The 19,420-nt window shown below is 41.5% G+C and overlaps 1 protein-coding gene and 1 pseudogene across 2 annotated transcripts in view; both read right to left on the minus strand.

The window, feature by feature from the left end:
- Positions 1-3,244: 3,244 nt before the first annotated feature.
- Bbs4 (Bardet-Biedl syndrome 4) overlaps positions 3,245-19,420 on the minus strand; it is a 38,328-nt gene continuing 22,152 nt past the window's right edge. The window contains exons 7-16 of one of the 2 annotated variants that reach the window (XM_059268003.1): positions 17,332-17,385; positions 13,715-13,842; positions 11,172-11,226; positions 10,141-10,209; positions 8,523-8,675; positions 8,255-8,426; positions 6,141-6,210; positions 5,416-5,557; positions 4,778-4,979; positions 3,245-4,359 (exon numbers count right to left, since the gene is read on the minus strand). In XM_059268003.1, coding sequence (XP_059123986.1) covers positions 4,247-4,359; positions 4,778-4,979; positions 5,416-5,557; positions 6,141-6,210; positions 8,255-8,426; positions 8,523-8,675; positions 10,141-10,209; positions 11,172-11,226; positions 13,715-13,842; positions 17,332-17,385 — 1,158 coding nt within the window. In that variant the 3' untranslated portion in view covers positions 3,245-4,246. Of the gene's footprint in view, positions 4,360-4,777; positions 4,980-5,415; positions 5,558-6,140; positions 6,211-8,254; positions 8,427-8,522; positions 8,676-10,140; positions 10,210-11,171; positions 11,227-13,274; positions 13,315-13,714; positions 13,843-17,331; positions 17,386-19,420 lie in introns of those variants that run through there. The other variant, XM_059268004.1, reaches the window with a different exon arrangement.
- Positions 14,127-15,881, minus strand: LOC131915073 (M-phase phosphoprotein 6-like; annotated as a pseudogene).

Here is a 19,420-nt window from a genome sequence, read left to right on the forward strand (position 1 = left end):
TACTTGATAAGGCTAACAGGTTCTCTTGGCTTCGCCTCACTTAGCTCAGTTGTAAAATGAGGTTGTTGATAAAGGACAGATGCCCTGCACATATTTTGCACAGTATGCAGCACATAATTTTAAGTTTAATAATCACCACTTCTCACTAAGCTGAACAGGCAACCTCTGTGTCTAAGACCACCTGAAGTCCTTTGAAAGCTGTTGTAATCCAGCGTTTTCTTGTTTGGTTGTGTTTTAGGTTAAAAATGTATGTGATGAAGCTGCACAATTCACCACTTGGTAAGTCTCAGCAAATATGTTTCCATCACCAGCTCAATCCTCCATCCCATCCCTAACCCTGACCCCTAGTTAACTATTTTTTCTTGACTGTTCTGGGTTTATCAGTGAAATATTCACTGACTGGTCCTGTATAAAGCTGCTCGAGGGTGCTTTAGAGAGTCATGCATGTTTCATACAGCTCCGTATTTTATGGCTGTAAGTACATACAGGTTTCCACTTTCAGGTGAATAAACTCTCACCAACAAGAGCTTGAATAGATTCTTCTTGGGTGAAAATCTGTAGGACCAGAATTGCCAGGTAGAGACCCTTATCAAAGCAGCTAGACCATTCTACACTCCTGACAGCTTCTGACTGTCCTGATTCTGTCTGGTTCTTGCTAAAAGTGGGAGTTTTCAGTGTTCAGTTGGAGCCACTTTGGTGGGCATTAACTGGTTTTTCTGTTTCCCACATGACAAACGCTAGACACCTTCTCAGTGCTCAGTTGGCCACTCCTATACTTTCCTTTGTAAAATTGCACACTTTGTCCTAATTGAGGGTTTGGGTTGGTTTTTCTTATTACTGAGCTAAAAGATTTCTTCATGTTTTCAGGTATAAGGTCTTTGTCAGATCTGTTTTCTCCAAGCTTCAGCCTAATGCTCATGTTAATGTCCTAACAGTTGTCTTCCCTGGGAAACACAATGATACATCATCCATGCAGTCTCGAGGTTTCTTAGCGCTTTATAGCCTCAGCGTTTACAGTTAGGTCTGTAAGGTAGTTTGACTTAATTCCTATGCATAGTGTTAATCTGAGAACAGATTTATTTTATTTTTTTTTTACTGGTAAAAAATATATATACTGTAGATAACATAGTTTTGAAATATGCTTACATTGTGGAATGGCTAGATTTCCAGAACACATTGTTAGGATCATGCAGTTTGTGTGTATTTCTTTCTTTCTTTCTTTTTTCTTTTTAAAGATTTATTTATTTATTATGTATACAGTGTTCTGTCTGCACATATCCCTGCAGGCCAGAAGAGGGCACCAGATCTCATTACAGATGGTTGTGAGCCACCATGTGGTTGCTGGGAATTGAACTCATGACCTCTGGAAGAACAGCCAGTACTCTTAACCGATGAGCCATCTCTCCAGCCCCCAGTTTGTGGGTGTTTCAAACTGGCTTTTTCACTTAGTATTATGCACTGACCACATCCTTTTCTCAGCTTGATAAAGCTCCATTTTGCACTTTTCCTCTGTCTGGCTCCACTAGAGTTATTCACTCACTTACTTATGCACAGGTTTGGGCATCTGTGTAGGGGATCAGGATTGTTTCTAATTCATTTCAGCAAATACTTTTGGATTATATGTTTAGTTTGTTTAGTTTTTTTAAAAGAATCTGCCAAATTTAGTTCCAAGGTACCTATGCTGAAGCCTTGCTAGCACTTAGTACTGTCAGTTTGGGGATTCAGTCTTTCTAAAGGGTCAAAGCCATACCTGTATCTGTGACTATCATTATGATCTCACTTTCCTAAATCTGTTAAAATTGTGTTGTGAGCTGCCTTCATAGAATAACTTTTTATTCTTTTCAGAATGAATGAGAAACTGCGAATCTAGACACCCAGAAGACTGGACATGTACAGCTTGTTATCTAAGAAAACCTAAGTCCAGGCACTATGGAAAGCATTGCTTTGTGACTATTCCTAGAAGAAAGGTACCATACTGCCCCTGAGGAATGGAAACTGAGCAGGCCTCTTGGTTTCTGCCACACTTCACCTGAAGAGAACAGCACTGTGCACTTGTGTAGCCTCAGATACTAAGATTTAGCCAGTGGTGGTGGCACACTCCTGTTAGCCATAGCACTGGAAGGTAGAGGCAGGAAGATCAGGGTAAAGGCTATTCTCTCAGCTACATAGTGAATTCAGTCCACCCTTAGAGATTTTTCTCCTCTACTTTGAAGCTTTATAAAATGAGTAGCTTAATCTCTGTATGGGCTTCTGTAGCCACCACTGCTTCCCCAAGGGTGTATCCCTGCTTGGTGATGAACCATCAGAGGTTATGTCCAATTGCAGGTTCTAATCCTGTGCAGCCTGGCATATACCTTCTGACATGGGTTTTCTTTCCCAACTATAGGTTCCTCCCCAATAGACTTGCTCTTAAGAGACTTTCTAAGCCCATGCTCTTCAGCTAGCACAAAATCCAGATTCCTCTAGCACAATGATTCTCAACCATCCTAATGTTGAGACCCTTTAATACAATTCCTCATGTTGTGGAGACCCCCATCATAAAATTACTTTGTTGCTACGTGACAACTAATTTTGCTAGTGTTATGAATCGTAATGTACATTATCTGATATGTAGGCGATCTTCTATGCAGTCCTTGTAAAAGGGTTGTTTGACACCCAAAAGGAGCCACAACCCACAGGTTGAGAACCACTTCTCTAGCAGAACCTTTAAACAGATTTCGTTTCTCAACTCAGGTTATTTAGGTGTCTAGTAAGGTATCATTGGGTTATCTCAAAGACCAGGCCTACCTAACACCAGACTTGAAAAGTCCTTGAACCTAGTCACCCATATGCCTCGTTTTAAGTCGAGACTGAGTATCTACCTACCTAGACAGTCTCTTCTCATTTGTCACCTACAGCCAGACCCTCCTTTCTGCTGATTTAGCGCCTGGGTTTCTTTCACGTTTTCCTTCTCCTCTCCTTCTAAGCCTGTTATTTCTCACCAACACCTTTAGTTTAGTCAATCAGTTTAGTCTATACTACCTTTCATGCTGATGGAGAGTTTCGTTGACTGCTCCATGACAAGCCTGTTACCTGAGCAAAGGAATCACCTCTGGGACTGTGCTTGCCATCTGAGGTAAGAGAACTTAAGAGGATCTCTGTTCAGTCTGTCAAATCAGACCCAGCCATAATATCAAAAAACTCCACACTCCGCCTTGACAGCATGTCAGTTTTCTAGCTTCCAGTTAAGGTGAAAACCAGGACTGCCTCAGAGGAAGCCAACCCTCTGGGCCGCTGTGAGGCCACACTATAGCCAAGACCAACTTGGCTCTGAAGTGGTTATAGGTGCAAACCAGGCTTGGAAATAGGTAAAGATAGACAGTGATCACAGGTTGTTTTTTGTTTTTTTTTTTTAAAAAGCTTTTAATGCGACCTCTTGGTGGTCCATAATCTTTACAGAGGCCGCTAATGGGCCAGGAGAGCATCTGTCAGCGTTCATCATTGATTGTCTTGGTTAAAATTCCTTGGCTAAGAGCTTTGTTCTTTTTCAGCTGTACTGGGGATCGAACCCAGGGCCTGTGCAAGCTGAGCAAGTACTCTAGCAACTGAACTCTGTCCTCAGTCACCCTACCCACACCCTTTTCTTTAAATCCTCGGTGCCAATTCCAGACCAGCCTTGACTCCTACTACTTATACTGACATGATCTGGCTCCAGACTCTAACCTCTTTTAAGAATGAAAATAGAGACTTGTTTTAGATTCTCTGAGCAAATACAGCTAGGATATATTCCAGATTGGGTCTCAACTTAATCTAAAAGAAGGGAGGGGACCCTATTTAACTAGGTTCTCAATTCAAGGTTTGTGTTACAGTGGGGACTGATGTGTTTCCATAGTCCAGTTAGAATGGCTTCATTACCACAGGCTACTGAGCAGAGGTCCCTTTCCCTTTATCAAGATAAAAGTCCTTCATCGAGTGATAGTCTTTCATCATTTGCCTTGCTGAGTCTTGGATCTATACGTGCAGGGCCTCAAGCCTATCTAGCATGTCTTCTACCTCGTTCCTGGATGATGGGGCCAGCCAAGAGCTGCATGGGCCTTAGGCTCCTCCTGATCATCACAATGCACCCTGGGTTCTATTTTAATTCTGCAGTACCCATCCAGGGAACAGGGCTGGCCTCCATCTGCCTGGGTCATATGACCATCTTCTATATGGTCTCACCTAAGAGACCCCCTACTCCAGGGTCATCCTGTTTTTCTCGTGTTTGTTGCTATTTTTCTTTCTTTGGTTCTGATGCTTCTGTTGGACTTGCCTCCACGGTAGGCTCTGGCTCTGGCTCCAGTGGGAGTGACGGTGGCTTTGTGAGCTGGGCTCCTACAGCACCTTGTAAGGAAACAACATGAATTCTCAGTTACTCCATTTCAGAAGAAATCATTTAAGAGGGAACTCTGTCTGAGACTATCAAGACTGTAGTGCATCCTGCAGCTAGAAGGGACACCCATAGAACTGAAGGAATAAAATATTAAACTTGTGAAAATTAAAGCAAAAATTTACAACAGCATGCACTTAGTAAATGAATTTCTAACCCTAAAGACTGACTCCCAGCTAAGCCTGCCTGTATTGTTATCTACCTAACAGTTTGCCCTTCAAAACCAAATGCTGATTTGGGCTTTTCCCCTCTGGCTAGTACTACATTGGCCATGAGCTTGCAGAGTGCAAGCCTCATTCAAAGCTGGGATCTCTGCTGGCTGAAGTAGGTTATCCCCACTAAGTCTTCACGGAGCTCTGTGTAGCCTCCTACCTGAAGGCAGTTTCCTATATGCAGCTGCTGAAGCCATCGCCTCTCCTAGAGCTTGAAAGGTGCCGAGAGTCTTCTGGAGAGCAGCGGATTTGCTAGCTGAATTGGTCCGGTGCTTTGACTTGGGATCTTTGACTGGTTTGGTCCAGACCAGTGCCTCTCCAACCTGGAGGGCAGCTCCCAACTTCTGAGCCATCTCTACCATCTTGTGCCCACACAGGAAGAAAAAAAGCCATTGACAAGACCAGCAGAGCCAAGCTGCCTACTGGCACTAGCAGTTGAAGGAGGAAGTACTTATAATAAGGAAATCACTTTCAAGTGCTGGGATGACAAGTGTGTGTTCATGCTTGGCTTAAGGAAATCATTCTCTAACAGAGAATACAGGTTGCTTACTGGATACCAAGGGGACTTCGAAAAAGGGTCTCAAAATGCACCCATTCAAGTTTGATGCTTCACTGGGCAAACTGCCTGCTCCTGATAAGCTGTATTAGTAAGCACCCAGTAAACCTGAATTATTTTGTTACTTTCCTATAGCAAAGTTTGTCTAAGACTGTAACTAACTGCAATGAACACGAAGCCAAAAGAAACATGAGCTTATGATACCTTTCATCTGCTAACAGCTTGCTTAATAAGATACATACCTCGGAGTCAAATTCCAGAGGACTGTTGTCCTTGAGAAAGTTGACCTTCTTCTCCATCTCCTGGTACTGAGCCAGGGCACCCTTTTTCTCACCCTGGTTATACAGCAGCACAGCATAGTTCAGGTTTACTAAAGGGTTAGACCTGTGCAGAGAGACAGGGACTCTGTGGGATGGGGGCTCTGCAATAATTAGTCATTTGAAGATCCTTCTCATTATACAAAATCCAAACAAAACTGACTAAGTAGGGTTGTCCCCATTATACAGCAAAATGCTATGTGACTGACCCACAGAGCAGAGTCAAGGAGCAAAGCAGGATAAGGACCAAGTCTGGCACCAACAAAGCTACCCAGGGAAGGGCTGCACAAACATCCCAGACCTGCTGTGTAGCAAATGCTGGGGGAATAAATTCCCCCAGGAATCTTGTTTCTCTTTGGTTAACCTGAGCCCAGGGTCCCACCTGCTAATCTGGTTAGCTCACAGCTTATCAGCAACCCAAGCCAGAGTGCTGCCAACTCTTTGACTTGCTTTGGATTCCTGATTATAGAGCTCAGAACTGGAAGTTGTTTTCTCAGGCTTTTAATTTTTGCCAAGCTCTACTTGCTTAAGAACCACAACCTTCCGAATTTATGCCATGTAGTGGCTAAGCTGACTCTGGCAGCATTAGTCCTATGGCCCACTTTGCAGAATAACACTCCCAGCCCTTCCCCACACAACAGTATGCTCACTTATCCAGGCGGACAGCTTCTGCATAAGCTCTCTTGGCATTTTCTGTATCTTCCAGATTGGTCAGAGCCACTGCCACAGAGAAAATTAGGAGAGCTCATCTTAGCAAAAATAATACTGTAGACCACTCTCGAAATAAAGCCTCTTTCATCCTTCAGCTTAGCTGCCTCACCACAACAGACTGCAGTTATGCCTCATACTTTGCCACTGCTTTTCGAGTATTCCCTTGTTCAAGCCCAAAGTGCTCCATTTGTCCCCACCTGCCTCCATCCTCTCGCTGACTTACAAATACACTGACCACATCACTGTTCTACCTAAGAATCCTTGCTTGTTCTCCATCATCTATAACCATGGTTGCTAAAACTTTCAGTGAGACACAGAACATTCTCCTCTTTCCCCCCCCAAAATCAGGATTTCCTGAAAGCCTAATATATAAACCTAAAAATAGCTACTCTGAGAGTCCTGCCAACTCCACCTCCCTAAGCAGCCAAACAGGCAACTATGAGAACTAGGACTAGAGAAGGACCCTGTGCCATTCCACAGCCACACACCATGTGGCCATTCGAGTCTAGCTTGTCCTGAAGACCGTGTGAGGCTGGCTCTACTTCGTCAAGTTAGGACTGATGCTTCTGCCCTAATGTAAGCAGTGAGGCACTCTTGTCTTACAGTAAGGCTCTGACTCTCCTGAAACTTGAGCTAGCTTTGTATTCTGGTGTTCTCCAAACAACCACCATGTAGTTGCCTTTGATTTTTCTTTCATAATTGAAAACACCATGGTAATGACCAAATACACACCAGAAAATACTCCCCAGAAGAAATATTTCATTAGTTTTTTAAAATGATTTTTGTTGTGGTTTTTGAAACAGTGTCAGGGTCTCACTAACAGCTCAGGCTGGCTTCAAATTCATTATCTTCCTACCTCTACCTCCAAAGTTAGGATTATAGACATGTTCCACCTCTGCCCACCTTAATTTTAATTTGTTTTGTAGTCATAAATGGAAGTTAGGACTAGAATGATAGTCTAGTTTGACTTGAACTACCAAAGACCAGTTATATTAACAAAAAATGGGATCAATGAGACGGCTCAGCGAGTGAGGGTGCTGTTGTCTGATGACTTGAGTTGGATCCCTGGAACCCACATGATGGTAAGAGACAAACTCTTCCCTCAAGTTGCCCTCCGACCTCCATATGTGCACTGTGGTATAAATGTTTTGTTTTGGTTTGTTTTTGAAAAGTGACAAATGATTTAATAACCACGATAAGCCCCAAAGGTTTAACATTTATGATGTTTAGCCATATGATCCTCACATCAACCCTGGGTATATGCAGTTAGTAGTGGAGGCAGAACTCCACCCTATACCCAGGTTCCTAATATATATGAGGGCTGTTAGCACAGCTCCGTGGTAGAAGGTTTACCTAGCTCCATGCAAGACCCAGGGTTCAATCTCCAGCACCAAAAAAAAAAAAAAAAAAAAAAAGAATACCAATAGGAAAAAGAAAAAACTGTTAAGAGGGGAACTATGGGGGCTGGAGAGATGGCTCGGTGAAGAGCACTTGCTGTTCTTGCAGAGGACCTCCAAATTTGGTTGTGAGAATACCCACATCAGATGGCTCACAACTGTCTGCAACTTTTGTTCCAAAGAACCCAATGGCTTTTTCTGGACTCACATGTGCATAAACTCACACACAGACATATACATATATACATAATTAAAAACAAATTTTAAATTATTTTTTAAAAAGCTAGGTGTAGTGGCACACTTTTAATCCCAGCAGAAGCATCCAGATCTCTGAGCTGAAGACCACAGTAAGTTTCAGGCCAGAAAGGACCACATAGTGAGACCCTATCTTAAAAAAAAAAATAGAGCTACGAATACAGATTATCTTGATTTAACCTGTTAAGACTCTGAGTTCAAATCCCTCAGGTTAAAAGCAACCAGCTCCTTGGTCACTTTTTCTTTTAAACTTCTTCAAATTCTGAGGCAGTAATTCTGATTCCTATACGATCTCTAAAGGAATGTCTATTTTAGGGCATTTAGCTACTAACCTGTGATCCTAATTAACTTTTCCATCATTATAACTCACAAGAAGGGGTTTCTATATAAATGTCCCTTACCAGCCAAGAGCATGTAGAGTTCCCCCATCTTTGGCTGGAAGTTGATAGCTGCACTGAGAAAATGGAATGCTGATGCATACTGCTGCATAGTCAAGTGGACAAGGCCCAGATTGTACAGAATCTTCCAATCGAAGGGTGCCAAGTAATTGGCTCGTTTTAGGCAGCTGATAGCCTGCAGAAACAGGGGCACTCAACCAAGGTAAGACAAGTTCAGCAGACCCAAAAACCACATGGATGAGTATGAACAAGGACTGTAAGGAACACTCACTGCCACATATTTCTTCTTGCCAAAGAAACACATTCCAATGTTATTCCAAAGTGGAGGACTTTCTGGAATAGCACAAGCTACAACTCTGTATTTGGTGAGGGCAACATCAAAATCCCCATGGGTCTGCATCATGCTGCCTGCTGCCAAGATGGCCTGAAAAACACAGTGCATATAAAGTTAATAATTCCGTCATCCAAGAAGTTCAAGGCCATGAGACGGTCTCCTGAATGTACATAGTAAGCTCATTAGCACAGACATGACCAAGAAACTTCTCCCAGGTATATGAATATACTCAAACTACTAAGACAACTGCTAAATATTTTTGGAATCCCACAGCATTAAAAACACATAATGTTATTGGCTCTATCTAGCTCCATTTGTCTCTTACGTCCAGCTAGGGAAATCAGTATTCTGGTAACTAGTGCCTCTCATCTTTGTGCACAAAATGCTCCAGACACCTCACATATACCTGTATGTGGCTACTTAATAGCCAGCTCTTTTTGGCTCCGGATGCAATGTGAGTTGGCTTTAGTTTTTTTTTTTGTTGTTGTTGTTGTTTGTTGTTTTTCAAGACAGGGTTTCTCTGTGTAACAGCTCTAGCTGTCCTGGAACTCAACCAAGCTGGCCTCAAACTCACAGAAATCCACCTGTCTCTGCCTCCCAAGTGCTGGAATTAAAGGTGTGTGCCACCACACCTGGCTTGGCTTTCATTTTTATCAGTCCAGCCCTATCATTTTTTTTTTTTTTTTTTTTTGGTTTTTCGAGACAGGGTTTCTCTGTGTAGCTTTGTGCCTTTCCTGGGACTCACTTGGTAGCCCAGGCTGGCCTCGAACTCACAGAGATCCGCCTGCCTCTGCCTCCCGAGTGCTGGGATTAAAGGCGTGCGCCACCACCACCCGGCCCCTATCATTTTTTTAAGAAAAGGTATCAAGATGGGGAGCCAGCAGAGCCAGGCTACTGACTTCCTAAATGATGACCAAGTTTGTTCCTAACAGCCCTATCTAGATATGTCTCCCTCAGTAATGTTCATTCTCTTGATTTTCTTTCTCACCCCCAAGTCAATCTGGAAGTTATAATTTCATATTCATTAGGATCAAGACATTCTTTTTCGACAATTGTTGTGGAAGCTTGGCTAAATTCTCAAGTAACACATGAACTCTAATGGCACTTGGACTTTGTAACAGTCTGTTACCACAAATGCGCTTCTTCTGAAGAAGCTGAGCATCAACACTTTATGATACTTTTAGTAAGAACTAGCTTTTTTTTTTTTAAGATTTATTTATTTATTATGTATACAGTGTTCTGCCTGTGCACTGGAAGTAGGCACCAGCACCAGATCTCATTAGAGATGGCTGTGAGCCACCATGTGGTTGCTGGGAACTGAACTCAGGACCTCTGGAAGAGCCAGTGCTCTTAACCTCTGAGCCATCTCTCCAGTCCAAGTACTAACTTTTAAAAGTAAGAATTAGAAATAAAAGGCACCAACATACAGATACACACAAAGCTAACTTCTTGGGTGTTTAAAATGAGAAACCTATCCTACTGCCTGGGTCTGATCATCTACAGAGGTCATGGGACCATCTATAGGAAGGCCCTGTAGTTCCAAAGCCTGCAGTACCTTGTAGTTGGCAGGGTCGTAGGTCAGTGCATTCCCAAGGTGTTCAAATGCCTTCTGGTAAACACCAAGCTGGAAGGAAGGAAAGCAAAGAACTGACGTCATGGGAGACGTCAGTTTAGGAGTCTAGTCAACCGTACCCTGAATGGAAGCATGCAGTCATCTGTGAGTTCTCTTGACCCGACCCCCCCCCCCAAATACTACTAATAATAAAAAAATAAAGTGGGTATACCAAATAAAATGCAAATCTCCATGTTTGTGAGTTTCTTATTTTATTTATTTTTCTCCTAATAAGATGAAAGTATCTTCTGCCCCCAAAAAAAACATTTCATAAACACTCATTCTGATTAATAGTAATGCCTCCTGGCTGGGACTGTAGTAGTTTGCTTCATGTCCCTTTAGGCCTGCTCACAAGCCAAAGCCCAGAGGACTCAGAGTTAAACTCTTGGTTCTTCTTAAAGCAACAGTTATAAAAGCTACTTTAGAGGCACATCAGCTGAGCAGGGACCTGTAGGGTGAGCAAGGTAAGACAGCTCAGAGACCTGGGGCTTCAGGGACTCCGGTGGACAGAAGTGGCAGAGTTAAGAGTCCCATCCACACTTAGGAATCTGAAGGGAAGGGGAGGTTTCCTCTCTAAAAATATATCCCTTGCTCCTATCTCCTGCAGGACCTTGGCTAACAAGATGAACCAACAGGAGCAATCTTGGCCTCGAAACAGTACAAAATGGTAAAATATATCAGTTTCTCTTCCTTCCCCCCAACAATAAGATAACAGCCCCCAAACCACACAGCTGTTTCATATATATACCTCCCCTATTGCATAAGAATTGCTATTATACTAGGCTGAAATAGAATTATGACTTGAGAGCCAATGTTAATTCTTTTAGCAATGAGTATATAAAAACAAACCAAGGTTCATGTGTGTACTGTGACTATTAGTAAAATGTGCCATATAGAAAAATGAAGGAAACCACCATAGATACAACCCCTAAAGCGTTTCTAATGCCAATGTGTGAATAAACAGTTTTCATTACCTGTAAGTAGAGTAATCCTAAAGTTGTAAGAAGGTCTGTATTTTCTGGTGAGAACCTGTAACATAGAGATGCTCACAAGGAAACCATGATTATGAAATACAGACTGACAGTCATCTACCCCACTGCCAACATCCAGGACCCTTTATTAAACCTCTTCCTTTCCCATGTAAACTTCTGAGGGCAATTTGGCAATTTCCTTAAAAAACAAATCATCTCAATCCTGGCAACAGAGAAAACCTGCTCAGCAGAACGAAGCAGGGCTTAGAATCCAGACTCCTTGCTGGAGCCTTTCTTTTGGACCAACAGCAACCTTAAAAAAGAACTGTGTGGAATGATTCATCACACTGAAAATAACCAAGCTTAAGGCAAGTCAGTCAGGACACAGTTATGCTAGTCCTTCTGTTGAGACGGCTCTTTGCCACTTTCCCTGTGCTTACAATGGTAGGTAGCCTACTTCAGTACTGTGTCATTTAGGACTCCAAGGACCCTAATGCTGTGCTCTCTAAACTAACTTGCCAAACTAAACAAAATAAGGAAGGCACATAGCAGCCCTTTGGAAAGAATTAGACACTGGGTCTTGGGAGTAAACACTGACCTAAGTATTATCTGACTTCTCTTGTCTTTGTCAAAAAGCCAAAGCAACATAGCTGAGACCATCTGAATATAGGATCATCAGTTTCAACAGTTAAAGCATCAAAGAGCAAGGAGCTGTCTCCTGCTTGGAAGGAAGGAAGGAAGGAAGGAAGGAAGGAAGGAAGGAAGGAAGGAAGGGGGATGCTTGTTCCCTGTAGGAAGTCCAGAACCCACAGAGCCAAAGCCCAAGCCATGCCTGACTGGCAAACAACTTTCTCAGTGCAAATGAGAATCTGCCTCTCACTTTTCTATAGTAAGGATCTATCTTGGTCATGTCCCTCCCAAACCACATATGTAACCTGTCCTTCCCATTCTTCTGGTAACATCAGTATCTGTCCCCCTTCCAAGAACAGTCCTCTCCAAAGCTTCAGGTCAAGAACCTACCTTCTCAAATACTCAACTGTCTGGTTTTCTCCTTTGGGAAGTTGAGTGACTCAAATCTCTTGAGTGGTCACTGTCAGTACCCTCACGGGATTCATGTGCACTAACTCAAAACGCCAACTTGTATAGGACAAAGGTCAGGAACAGGCCAACTCTCCAGCATTACAGGACTTGACTTACTCTATGGCTCCTTCCTACCTGCCCACCTAAGCCTGACCTTTTGATGATAGAAATTGTTGTAGTTTACCAAACACAAGAGATTTTTCTGTCACAAAATGTAGTTAAATAAGATGCAGAAAAGAAAGAAGTGCTATGATTCATATAGCCAGGAAGTTTACCCTGTAGTCAACGAAGCTAAGAAGTGACCAGTACTCTATACCAGTTCAAATTTTAGTCCATGAGTCACACATATTCTATTCTGTGATCAAACAAGATACCTGAACATTTTATACTACAGCTGTCTTATTTAAAAGAAACAAGCCAGGTGCAGAGGCAGGTGGGTCTCTGTAGGTTCAAGGCCAACCTGGTCTACATAGCAAATTCAAGGCAGCCAGAGGTATATACTGAGATCCTGTCTCAAAATAAATAAATGAAACAAGATAATACTACACAGGAAAGACAAGATTCCAGGTGTCCCTAGAGAGGAAACATGGAACAGTAGGACGAGAAACTCAGTCATCCATTATCAACAGGTTAGACTATCCTAATGATATTTTTAAACAAACAGCAGCAACAGCAAAACCCATGATATCGGGACTGGAGTGCAGCTCAGTTACAGTACTTGTGTTCAGTTAAGCATGAACAAGATTCTATCCTCAGCATAAAAAAACAAAATAACAGTAACATAAGACATAGTGGTCTTAGACTAGTAAAACCAGCTGTCTGTTACTGAGCTAGGAGATTTCTGTTCCTAATATGATCTCTAGGAACAAAGGATCTGCTATGAAGTATTTAACTAGACAGTCACACTGCCAGCTGACCCCAAATTCTAGCTGAGTGCATGCCCGCCCACTTCCCTTGCAACTGTGTGCTCCTACCTAATTTCAGAAAGTATACAATTTTAGGGTTATTTAAAACTAGGATGCTTACTCCATATTTAGCTTCCAGTATCATCTTCCTTCAATATGGCCTGGAACACATGTTACAGTTAGTTACTCAGACAGGTGGAAAAAAAAAAAAAAAAAAAAACACCTAAGGAACCTAAATCTCCAGTTGGCCTGTGGAGCAGCTAGCCTAGAACGGACACTGTTATAGAAGAAAGAAACAATCTGTTCTCCTAACATATCTGTTCCATTGCTTTTCTCATCGCTTCCTGTAGGTATGTCCAACCTGTGCCCATGGGCTGCATGCATTCCACAATAGCTATGAATGTGTCCCAACAAAAATAGCAGACTTACAGAAAACTGAGATTTTTTGTGTGTGTGTACAATTTTTTGTTATTCAATTGTGCAGTTCTTGAGGGTGATAATCTCATGTTGCAATGTTAAAAGGTGGACACACTGGTTAGAGTCTAAGAGAAAGACACTTACTCAACTGCTTTCTTGTAGATCTCAATGGCTTTGTCCAGGTCTCCCTCCAATAAGTGGATCTTCCCCAGCATTATGTAAGTCAGATCATGCTTGTTAAGCTGGAGGGCACTGTGCAATTGGTCTTGTGCCTAAATAAAGTTTAATGGAGTAAAGAAACCAAATCAATACCACTGAAGGACAATGGTTTCCTATGGTGAATATGAAAGCAGAGCTTTGATGTTCTTATGTGGGATTATCATGTCTCAGAAAATAGCTTTTACCATCTAAAAACCAAGCATAGCCTAGCTGGCCTTGCTGAGTTCATATGAGATGATCAAGTTTCTTAATGTTTCCTGTTTGACATTTACACCTATGACTTAAACTTCATAACCCCAAAGGGACATCACAGTACAGTACAGAATACCACAGCAAACTTGATCCCACCTACACTCCTAACTACCTGAACAACCTTTGCCAGCTGGACCTTGTTTTCCTCAACAATATGAACACAAATTAACATAAAAGTTGTTTTTTTTTGTTTTTTACAAAAACAGATGTTTACTACAGAATGTTAGAAAAACGACCCAACTGACTGCTTTAAATAATCAAAAACCACACCTCTGCAGATGAGAAAGACCTGGCAGCATACAGACATTTCAGGTTAGAGAAACATGTCTGCTCCTGGTGAATCACTTCTGGAAAGTACTCAAATATTTGATTCCAAAGTGAATGGATGAACTGGCTTGACATTATTAAAAAAGTAAACTATAAATATAAGGGCAGTTGAAACAATGGCAATAATTAGGTTACAACAGTCATCCCAGGACAGTGAGAGAGAGCTGTTCACATGTGTCCTGTCGGTGTGTACATACACACAGATCAAAACCAGGTCAAATAGGAGCGGCATGTGCCCACACATTTGAAGACCCTGAAGAATGCCATTGAAAGGATGTATAACATCCACTACACATCTGTCTCAACAACAGCACACTCCTTACAGGTAACACTGGAGCATTAACCACTACAGACGCCACGGGGAGGACCTCAAACCCGCTGCGCTCACAGGCATCTGCTGTATCCGAGGCATCCATTTTAATCTTGGGGCTTTAAGAACATCTTTGTTTTAATGGGTTTTATATTTCCATTTCCATCTTCTTCGTAATTGGCTCGGTCCCTCTTCCTGGCAAACTTTTTCCCAATTGTCCCACCAAAGTCTCATATCTCCTCGCCATCTCTTCATCCGACACATCCACCTCCACTGTCTCCTCTTCTTCTGCCGTGGCTTTGTTCTTAGAATTCATCTGAAGCATTAACTTCTCAACTTCAGTATTAAATCCTCTGAACGACATCCTTCCATAGAGAAGATCTTCACATAGTGAGAAACTCTGCTCTTCAATGATGAAACTCTCTTTCTCCTTGAACTCTGGCAGATCCAGGTACCAGTGCTCATCACTGATCATCTTCTTTTCCTCCTCCTCCAGTTGTTTCTTGGTTTCCGAGTCCAGGCCCCTTTGCATGAACTTCATGCACAGCAGGTTCTTGGATAACTTAGTCTTGCACTCAGATGCCATGTTGGATAGAGTTCCAGAGGCTAGCCTAAAAGTTGTTCTTATTTATTCATTCAGCAAGTATTCATTGAGTGCCTGCTGGTCTAGATGCCTGGTATACTAGAGTTAACAAGAAAATAATGCTATGGCTGTGCCTGCCTCGTGGAGGCCCTGGGTTCAGTCTTCAACACCACATAACAAGAACAAACATAATATAACTTTTTGCTCTGGAGGAGCCTACATCTTAGTAGGCTGAATAAAACTTTTTCATTCACTGATTCAATAAGGGCTTCTATAAATGTCAGGTGTTGTGTTTGTTTAGCCTGTATAATAAATCTAAATGTAACTCTCTTCCTCAGTACAGGTCCAAAGACCAATCCTCCCTCTCCCCTGACTTAGCTATACTATGAACAGGAATGTACCTGATCAAAATATTCTCGGAAGAGAAAAATTTAATCAGCTGTATAAAACTATAGATTCATCAAGAAAACTTATGTGTCCACTGAATATGTATTTTATTAGATATATATATCACAAAAAATAATTCTTACACTCCAACTGCTAATATGCAGGTATTTTTTCATATCCCTGAAAGACAGACTAGGTTACATTGTGATCTTGCAAAGCCGTGTTAAATGGGTATTAATGAGAGTCAGTCTTGGTAGCGGTTAAAAAAAAAAGGAGAACAAAGTCTCACAGTCACCAGGTTATGAAGGAAACTACCTAATCACCATCACTACCCTTCGGAACTCTCAAAAATTCATCTGTTCCTCAATTAAGACATATTTCTAGGCCTGGAGAGATGGCTCAGCAGTTAGGAACACTGCTGCTCTTCCAGAGGTTTGATTCCCAACACCCAGTTGATGGCTCACAACCATCTGTATGTAACTACAGTTGCAGAGGATCCGAAGTCCTGGCCTCCAAAGAGACCAGGCACACACATGGTACACAGACATACATTCAAGCAAAACATCCATACACATAATAAAATAAAAAATTTCAAAGTTTTAATTTAAACAAAAAAACAGGTATCTATTTATTAATTTGAGAACCAACGTAAGATTAACATGCTGGGTCTTATATCAAAGTCTTAGAGCAAAGTTTGTTTGGAGTGAAATATAAATTCACATCAGAAAAATTCTTATCATAAAACAAAATTCAATCCCCTTAAATTCATTTTCATTGACCTTAAAAGCAAAAATCAAGGCCAAGCATGGTGGTCCACATCTTTAATCCCAGCACTCAGGAAGCAGAAGCAGGTGGATCTCTGAGTTCGAGGCCAGCCTGGTCTACAGAGTGAGTTCCAGGACAGCCAGGGCTATACAGGCAAGCCCTGTCTCCAAAAACAAAAACAAAATAAAAAGTAAAAATCAGATGTTGTCAAAGCATAAGATGGTTCTCATGGTCAAAATGACACCTTAAGGCAAACACGTGCGTGTGTGTGTGTGTGTGTGTGTGTGTGCGTGTGTATGTTTCTTTGAAATGGTGTCTCACTAGCCCTTAGGCTGGTCTCAAACTCAGAGGCTTCTGCTGTTAGTCTCTCAACTGGTGAAATTACTGGAGTGTGCAACAATGGCCTGAGAAGGTCCACTTTTTGATATGTGTGTTGCTGGACATTTGTTTCTATACTAGAACATTTAATGGGAGGTAGAGAGAAAGAGAGAAGGCAACTGGACCACCACTGATATTCTAGACTCCTCCACTTTCTTTTTAATCAAAAGTAAGAAAAAAATGGGTTGGAGAGATGGCTCAGTGGTTAAGAGCACTGGCTGCTCTTCCAAGGATCCAGGTTCAGTTCTCAGCACCCACATGGTAGTTCACAACTGTAACTCCAGTTCTAAGGGATCTGACACCCTCACAACAGACATACATGCAGACAAAATACCAATGCACATAAAATAAAAAAACAAGTCATAAAAATTAGGGAAAATGAGTAATGACAAGTATTAACATGGCAATAACGATAAAAGGCAATTTTTGCTCCCCAAGCTCTGCAGACAATAGAGTCAATACACAATGGACAGTGGCTCTTCTGTCACAAATGATCACAGTGAATTCCAGTCAACTACCATCACCATTTTTATGAATTACCTTGTTGAACTGCTTTAGATAAGTATAGCACACTCCCAGGTTATGGCAGATCTCCTACATACAAAAGAAAGGAGAGTGGTCAGGGGTTACGTCTACAAGAAGCAGGAGAGCGAGCACAGCAGTCTAAAGACTAGTTGAGGGTTTTTATGTTCATAAATATACATGATTCTACAAAAAAATTCCTAAGTGTATTCTTTTAAATTAAAACTATAAAATGTATGATTGGAGTGACGGCTCAGCAGTTAGGAGCATTGCTTGTTCTTGCAGAGGACCTGAGTTTTGAGTCCCAACACCCACATGGCAGCTCACAACCTGTCTGTAACTCCAGTTCCAGGGAGTTACATGCCCTCTTCTGGACTTCAAGTGCCACACATATATGTGGAACACAGACATACATGTAGACAAAAACACCTAGACACATAAATATTAAAAATTAAAAAAAAAAGATTATAAGAACCACAAGAGCAGACAGAATCTTCCCAGATCTGTGGCTAATCTGTTGAAATCTATAGCAAGGTCAGTGGGGCAAGTCCATTCTCCTTTGTAAATTACATTTTATCAGACTAGAGTTACTTCCTATGGCTCTTCTATACTAGAACCAAAACTAGAGTTAAGTGTAAAAAGCTGCAATACTATATAAATATGTGTAATACTATATACTAAGTAGTCCTTTACAAAAGAGTTTGCCAACCTCTGATCTGCGGAAAAGAAAGATGAATCAAAAACCCACTTTTTGACTACCTGCTGACAATTTCTAAATCTAGCTCACTGTAAGACTAATCTGTCTTCTGGCCATAAGTGATGTGAAATCTCTGGAATTTCTTTGTAATAAATCTGACTTTAGCAGATGTAGAAAGGAAACCAGTAGTAAGAAAAGTGTTTCTGGAAAGCAGCAAGGGCCCAGCACCCTGTAAGTGGTAGGAATGCAGCCCTGTCTCAGGAACAGAGACAACTAGTTTAATGTGTTCCACATCTCCTAGAACAACAAAACCATCAGTGGTAAATCACCTGTTATACAGTAGGCTTGATACCAGATGTTTTCATATATATTACTTTAATTTTCCAAGAAATCTGCAACATCAGTATAGTTCTTTTAGTTTTATAGAAAACAGAGGCTCAGAGAGGTTAGACAGTTTTCCTAACAAAGAAGGTGACAGCGCTGGGATTTTTTTCTTCTTTCTTTAGTTTTGTATCCTAACCATGTACAGATGTAAACAGCAACACCACAGACTCATGAGCCTGACAACCATCCAATACTATCTACTATTATTTTATAACCAAGTACCAAATAGTGTAACATTTCATTTACAAGCATTTCAGTACATTTCTCAAATGACATGGACTTTTAAAAAAAAATTTTTTTTTAAAAAATCAGGGCTGAAGAGATGGCTCAAGAATTAAGAGCACTGGCAACTCTTCCATAGAACCTGGATTCAGTTCCCAGCACCTACACGGTGGCTCGTGGCCATATATTACCTCACTTCCATGAGATTCAATGTCCTCTTCTGGCCTTGCAAATACTTCCCACATGTAGGCACACAGACATACATGCAGGCAAAGCACACACACAAAGTAAAAATAAGTAAATCTTTTAAAAATTTGTTTTAAACCTACAATACTATTATCCTACCTCAAAAACAAAACTAGTATCTGTCTCAGAAAGGTCTCACATTTTAAAATTATTTCTCTTAAACCACAATTGAAATAACGTCTACATTACCAAGAACTGTGCCTTCAACTCAAGCCTGCCTCAAAACTTGTATATATTCCATTTTATCATGCTGTAAAGAAGTACATGGACAGACAAGAGAAACATCATCTTTCTTGTCATTTGATGCTCTGCACACTAAGTGACCCCTGACCTTGTGAATCATTGCTGCAGGTGATTCTGGAGAAGATAGCACAGGAAATGTGGAAGAGAAAACAGAATCCTGTCTCTTAAGAGCATAGGATAGGAGTATCCAGGGACATCTGGCCAGGGCAGCAGACACTGCAAGAAGATCTCAGGCTAGAGTTAGCAACCTTCGACTGCAGGCTGCGATCTACTTCTGTTCTTCTCCTACCTGACTGTGTGCCCTCTGCCATGTCA

The sequence above is a fragment of the Peromyscus eremicus genome, chromosome 7, assembly GCF_949786415.1.
Source record: "Peromyscus eremicus chromosome 7, PerEre_H2_v1, whole genome shotgun sequence".
In the NCBI taxonomy this organism is placed as follows: Eukaryota; Metazoa; Chordata; class Mammalia; order Rodentia; family Cricetidae; genus Peromyscus; species Peromyscus eremicus.